General features: G+C 48.2%; 1 protein-coding gene across 4 annotated transcripts in view; it reads right to left on the reverse strand.

Annotated features, from left to right (window-relative positions):
• Positions 1-7,014, reverse strand: part of BACH2 (BACH transcriptional regulator 2) — a 356,919-nt gene that overhangs the window by 18,127 nt on the left and 331,778 nt on the right. For all 4 annotated transcript variants that reach the window (XM_040474177.1, XM_040474178.1, XM_040474176.1 and 1 more), the window contains one exon: positions 1,796-3,385. In XM_040474177.1, coding sequence (XP_040330111.1) covers positions 1,796-3,385 — 1,590 coding nt within the window. The remainder of the gene's footprint in view (positions 1-1,795; positions 3,386-7,014) is intronic.

Genomic DNA, 7,014 nt, shown 5'->3' on the forward strand with positions numbered 1-7,014 from the left:
GATTATCAGAAACTGACAGTTCCTAGAACATATGCAAATGTCAGGACAACATAACCCTTTTAGCTTCACGGTGGGGCTCCCCTTAAGGGAGCGTCAAAGACAAAGACATTTGTCCTTTTCTCAAGACACCAATCCTTGGCAAGATAAATCGTTCTGCTGATGAACTGGACCCAGTGACCAGGCTTCTGCAGCAGGGGCATTTATGAACAATGTCAGGGGAAAAAAGAAAACCTCACCTTGGTTATGATCAGAGAAAGAAATGAGTGAGGGAAGAGAGAGCATAAGGTTTCCCTGTTTTCACAAGAACTCAGTCCTCTCAGGTCAGGGGCACAGGCACAATCCTCCACCCCAAACCTGAGGGGATAGGTGCATTCAGACAGGAAGAGTTCCCATCTACATTTCTTTTCTAATTTTTAGCAAAATTAAATCCTTTCAGTATGTTTCTGTCTTTCTCCATTTTTCCCAGGCAGTAACAGAAGAGCAGGGACCAGGCTAGCTAGCAAGACGAGGAAGTGACCACAGGGCATCTCTGCAGTTGGCACAGGGAGCTTTGGGATCTATTTTCAAAACACGCCCTAACTAAAACCTCATGTGCTCCTTGCCAATCTCGCAGAGGCTGAATAAGCCGCACGTGGCTCTGTGAAAAGGCCCCTCACCCCGTGTGGCATTTCTGCTGTCTGGTTGGGTTAACATCCCTGCTCTACTAGGGGCTCCTATCCAGGGAGCACAGACGCGAACCGAGGGCACTGGCCTAATGAGGACCATGCTTCATTTCCTCCTGTGGCCTTCAGATAAGCAGCTCTGAAGCGGGACTTCTCACTGGGTTTGCTCACGCTGCTGCTCCCGAGGCAGGTCTGAGACCCGGGTGGCAGTCTCAGGTTGGTTCCTTGTCAATCAGCCAGACATTGCTAGATCATGACACGGGCTCCCTCAGACCTTTGCAGGGGCCTCTCAGGTTACGGTGGGAAAGGGGAACGAACGTACGGGGTGTCTATTCTTTTCTCTCCTTAGCCACGTGAGTCTTGCCTACGATGTGGCTGGTGTTGTTCCTGCTCCATCCCCCAGCATTGGTAAGACGGATGGAGCCTTGGGAATTTTTATCTATGAAGCACTCTGCTTTCCGGGTGGGAAGAGACGGGTCCTCAACTCCACTACTCCTCAATATGACTTCTCGTCATTTGTGGGGAGTTTGGGAAAGGGTATGTTACTCAGTTATGTGTGACTGACTAGGGTGCTTCTGCGGTGACCCTGGGACCAGGATGGATGGTGAGCTGTCCGCTGCTCACCAGTGGACAAGGGATGGTCCCAGGGTCTCCTGTTGACAAGGAAAACTTAAAGGGTGCCGGGAGAGCACCTGTTACTGAGGGTCTGTCTAGTGTCAAGCAGTCAGTTTTGAAAGCGATTCTATATTTTCTTTCACACTGATGGGGTGCAGGACGAAGATGAGGCTGAGGACTAGGGTATCCTTTCAAAGCAGATGGAGAAGGAGAAAGGGAGGTGGAAGGGGGAGATCTGAATATCTCAAGCTTTCATGCATTATACTTAACATTTTTTTTTTTTTTTTCTGAGCAGCTTGCCTCTGTTTGTTGAGTACTGAGATCTACATCAAATTTCAAGTGCCTTCTAGGACAAAAGTGGTGAATTTGGAATGACTCTGAAGCATCCTGCCTCTGTGGATGGGGGAGGCAGTCCCTTTACTGGGACCTTTAATCTGGGAGTGGTGGGGCAGCAGGTAGAGTCCAGGTAAAGGACCGCAAGAGTGGACCACATGCTTGAATTTATGCGGGTTCCCTACCTCCTGGCCCCTGTCCTGCACAGGACACGACTCACTGTCTGCTTCCGAGAACGATCCGGATTCGTCGCTGGAGTTGGTTCCATAAGACTGCTCACATTTAATTTGGGGTCGGACTTGGTTGTACATTCCATCTCCCATCAGGCCTGGTTCCTGATGTTCTGTGGCAAGGAATCTGGCTCCCTGGGAACAGGGCGAGGAGGAGAACTCACAGAGAGGGAGGCTGCAGGGTGAGCCCCCACTCCCGTCCTCTGCGTAGGAATAGGAAGAGCACGAGCTGGAGGTCCTGGTCCTGGTCTCCAAGGGGGGCGAGCGAGGGCAGACTTTGATTGGCACCGGGCAGCTAGTGTTGGGCCGTATCCTTCCTGGCAAATGGTCAGCCATCAGCCCACCGTGGGAGTAGGCCTGTGAGCTGGGGAGGGACTGGCCAGCCCCCACCCACAGACCCTTTGGCACCGGCTCAGAGAGGTCTTTGTCCAAACTGCTTACCCCAGAATATGAATGCACCGCAGTGCTCACTTGGTCACAAGCGCTCGAGGAGAAGATCACACTTCTCCGGTCCAGCTCTCCTTCCTGTTTACAGAGAGCCTCCAACCCAGGCCCCTTGAGGGGCGACCCCATGGTGAAGTTGGACACGTCCTTCTGGCCCAGGTGGGGCTGTCCGTAACTCCCCGGGAAAGGGGTGTAGTCAGTTTTAAGGTCACCCTGAGTGATCCCCTTGTCAAAAGGGCACGCTGAACTCCTGGCAAAGTGCTGCTGAGAGGTACCGGGCAGGCCAGACAACTCCACACTTTTTGTTATGAACAGAGACCTTAAGCAGGAGGGGGAGGACACACTCCCGGATCTCTCCAGGCAGGTGGCCCCGGCAGGGGGGGCGGGGGCGGGGGCAGGGCTGGGCTGTTTCCGGTCCATTTCGACGTCCCCCGCTCTGTCCTTGATGTCAGGCTCATCTCCGGACAGGCAGAGCGCGATGCTCTCTTCCTCGTTCTCTTCACTGGGCGGCTCACTTTTAATCTGCCCCATGGCAAGCCCCGGCTTGAGGCTGTTGCCAGAGTTATCTTCACTGAATGTGCTTGCAAAACCTGAGGTACTGTGTGATGATGCATTATAGACATTCTTGGTACATGCAAGCTGGTATTTCTTGTATCTGGGGTACTGCCTTAACGCGTCCTTCTCGGAGCTCTCCTTGCTGTCGGGCGGCACATCGGACTCGGGCAGCAAAGCTTCTTCCTTCTCTGCTACTGGGATGGCAGCGGCCTCAAAGCTGATGGGGTCTGGAAGCATCTGGTCCCTGGGGCAAGCCACCTTGGCCGTGTCCGAGTCCATCGTCTCCTCCTCTTCCTCCTCCTCCTCCCCCGCGGAGTTCTCACGGTCCTCGTGCGCGCGGGGGCACGCAGCGTCCTTTCGGCACACGAACAGGCCATCCTCGCTGTTCAGGAGCTGGGTCTGCAGGAAGCTGAAGCAGGAGTCCTCCAGGTTATGCATGCGCAGGAACTCGGCGCAGCGGATGACCTCGCGGATGTTTTCTCTGCTGAGTAATAGCTTGGCGGTGTAGGCAAACTGTAACAGCGGCCCGAAGCCCCTGGCCGTGACCTGCAAAACAAACAGGGAAATTGCCGACGTTACCATCAGCACCGCTATTGTCCCGAATCCCTCAACTGAAGCAAGATAACCAGACAGTGCTAATGTCCCAGAATAAAGACTGCAAAGGAGCAGTTAATCTCGTACTGGGTCAGCAGTGATTCTGCTTCCAATAATTAGTGCCTGTCTCGTGCACGCCTGGGCTCCACTTCATCACCTGGCACACAGAATTGAAAATCACCAGGGTCAAGTGGCTAAACAAGATGACAAGGGGTTCAGTGTTTACACTAATGAAATATCCTGGCAAAAATGCACGGTAACAATGGGAAGCCTATTAATTTCCCTCCCTGTCAGTGCTGTGGAGAGCCATTCTACATAAGGAGTGCTGTGACACTTGCTGATCACTTGAGCCAAAGAGAGCAACAGACTTTCCTTGTCAACTACAAAACTGGCAATATGGCCTGTTAAAAACCGAAAGTCTACAGGGGGTGAAGAACAGTGTTCCCTCACTTAAAAAGTTACAAAGTGGCATTAAAGCAATTTCTGTCTTTCTCATTCATCACGGTTTCTGGCTGGGACTTTTCAGTCATCATGTCATACCTGATCTTGCAATGATACCAGAGACAATGACAATCTGAAGTGGTGTTCTCAACAAGAACTCAACTCCTGGCCCATAAAGAATGGGAGTTACAGAGCTAAACAAATCAGCTGTCATTTATATGGTTGAAGTTTGCTGAGTGGCCCAGGACATGGGCTATTCCTTTCCTAATCATAAGCAGCCGCTTTGCCATGCAGCTGTCTTCTTTCCCGACACATCTTCAGAGGCTCAGCCTACTGTCAGGTGCTCCTCATTTCTTTACATTTTATAGATTGAAAATGTGCTATTTACGCACAGTTTTGCGTATGTACACACACCCATCACAGAGATTGACTTCAACAATTAGAAACGCATGGCCTAAGGCAACCTGTTTTTTCAGATGGAAGTGGGTCAAACTCGCTGGTGTTCAGGGAAGGCTTTCTCACCCTACATGCCAAACCTACATGCATCTTCTAGGTTCCTGCAAGTGCTGCTGACCCCACAGCAAGGAGAGGCAGGTCTACGGATCATGTGTACAAGTCAAATGGACACAGTAATCATGGGGTCCTTGCTGGAAGCTGTAGTAACAGTGATTGAAAGATGTCTGCTAAGGGAATAAGTGCAGAGCAAGTTGAATTGGCAAGTTCTGTAGCTGACTTCCACGTGTACTGAACTCACTGCAGCACACAGAGCCAAAACTCTGGTGAGGACTCAATCCCTTGTTCAATATTCAACTTGGACATCAGCTTCTCTGGGAGCAATCTCCAACGTCTTAGAACAAGTGATATGAGCCTCTCAGCCCCATTGCCAGAGTGAGGAGATGTCCTGGGTTGTCCAGGGCAGCACTGATTTTTATATGCTGCATTCTTTCCAGTAAGGGAAATTTCTTAGATATATAACTGAATGGGATTTAATTTTTTTATTAAAAATTTTTTTTAATATTTATTTTTAAGAGAGAGAGGGAGACAGAATGCGAGGAGGAGAGAGGCAGAGAGAGGGAGGAAGACACAGAATCTGAAGCAGACTTCAGGCTCCAGCTGTCAGCACAGAGACTGACGTGGGGCTCCAACTCACGAATCCTGAGATTATGACCTGAGCCAAAGTTGGATGCTTAACAAACTGAGCCACCCAGGCACCCCGAGAACTTAATTATTAATAGTTTTGAAGGACTTGAAATAAAATTCCAAATTAAAAAAAAATCTGTCAGATGAGTCCAAGATATTTGGTGAATACACACACACACACACACACACACACAACAACAACAACAACAGCAACAACAACACATGACCGCTAGACCCACATTATAGTTCCACAAGGACAATCATTGCCATCTCACTTTTATTATACTTTATTGGGTCTGTTTCTACCATAAGACAGCAAGCTCCTTCAGATCAGGGATTGCTTCATTTCTCTTAATAACTCTGCATCTAATTAGGGTGTCTAACATAGTAAACACCTGGTAAAAGCTTGTATATTACTGGAATGTCATAAGTCTAGCTGGGCCCCTAACATACAATTACAGGTACAGAAGGTAAGAGCGCAGACTGTGTGCTGAGTGTTGTCTCAAATTACTTTTGGAGCAAGACACTGTGTGAACCAATAAACCACACCAACCAGCCGATCAAAGGTAGGCAACAGTCCTTATTTGTCCTATCTCCTAGTACTACTATTAAGAAGGAGCTTCTCTGACCTACCTTTGTGTCCTACTAAGCTGACATGGTAATAGACTCAGCAAACGTACCTACTATATTTCCTCCAGGAACCTTTCAAAGGGAGTGCAAGGCAAGGAAGAACATATTTAAAAGTAACCAAAGGAGGCGATGAATGTCACATGACCCATTTCTTCACTGTAACAGGACTTCACCAAAAAGAGAAGAATGGCATGATCAAGGCAGAGTTGACCCCTTCATAAGGCAGCATTTTCTGCTCTGCTCCCAGGGAATGTGCCAGTTGCTGAATGGATAATACACATCTCAAGTTTTGGTAGATGTGCTCAGAATATGGAAAATAGGGAAACTCACATCAGTATCATTTATATTTTTTATATAGTCCTTCTCCCTTATTGCCATTTCTTTTTTATTTTCATGCCATTGGTTTCAGTAAGTCCTGCCACTGTCCCCCACGATGGATGCTTTTAAAGACAATTCCTAGAGAAACCAGGAACACCCCTGGGGATCATTAGATGAGTCCCGGTATCACCACCTGCCACATGGCTACAAGGAGCTGGAGAAAGACTCTCCATGCAGGGACAAGCTGATGCTTAAATGTATGCATGGGACTGAGGATGCCAATGAACAGTCTCCACATCCCAAATCAGATGGCTGATCCTTTTGGTCTCAGGAGACATGATGAGCTTGAAATGATCATCATACAGTCACAAAAGGTCATGATTGAAAACAGGATTGTAAACTGTCATTTAAGTTCAAGGTCAGAGGAAATGGTGTCCTCAGCATGAAATTTCAAGAGTCTGTAACTAGCTCCTCCCCCACAAGTTTAAATCTTGCTTTGTCATATTCAATTTTGCTGAATTTTACTCAGCTTCTGTGTGCAAGGCTTTGTCTAGTGAGTCAGAGTTACCATGCACCAAGTACCTCCTAGTGTCCAGCAGCAGGCTAGGGTTCTCATAATGCCCTGCAAGGCAGGCATGGCTGCCTCTATTTTGTAGACAAGGAAACTGAGAAGCAGAGAGGTGAAGGAATTTGTTCAAGGTCACAGAGCTGGGATTCCACCCAAGTGCTATGAGGAATATTGGTAAGTACAAGACTAGGCCCTGTGCTTAAGAAACCTACAGTTTAGCTTTGTAGATATACCTTGACAATGGAAAGTTGATTACTATGTAACAACATCAGTCAACAAATGGAAAGACTATCACAAGATTACATGATTACTTGTCAATTGAGAAATCCCGACCAGTTAAGGAGAGAAGGTGACTGCTGAGGTCTGTGGGGATCTCCTGAACACTCATAAGCAGGACACCTGGAATGCAGTGAAATTGCCCTATATCCATTCTCGGTCAAGAGTTGCTTTTTTTTTCAACGTTTTTTTTTTTTTTTTTTTTTTT

Source organism: Herpailurus yagouaroundi, unplaced genomic scaffold, assembly GCF_014898765.1.
Source record: "Herpailurus yagouaroundi ecotype Mexico unplaced genomic scaffold, PumYag 139, whole genome shotgun sequence".
NCBI classification, from domain to species: Eukaryota; Metazoa; Chordata; class Mammalia; order Carnivora; family Felidae; genus Herpailurus; species Herpailurus yagouaroundi.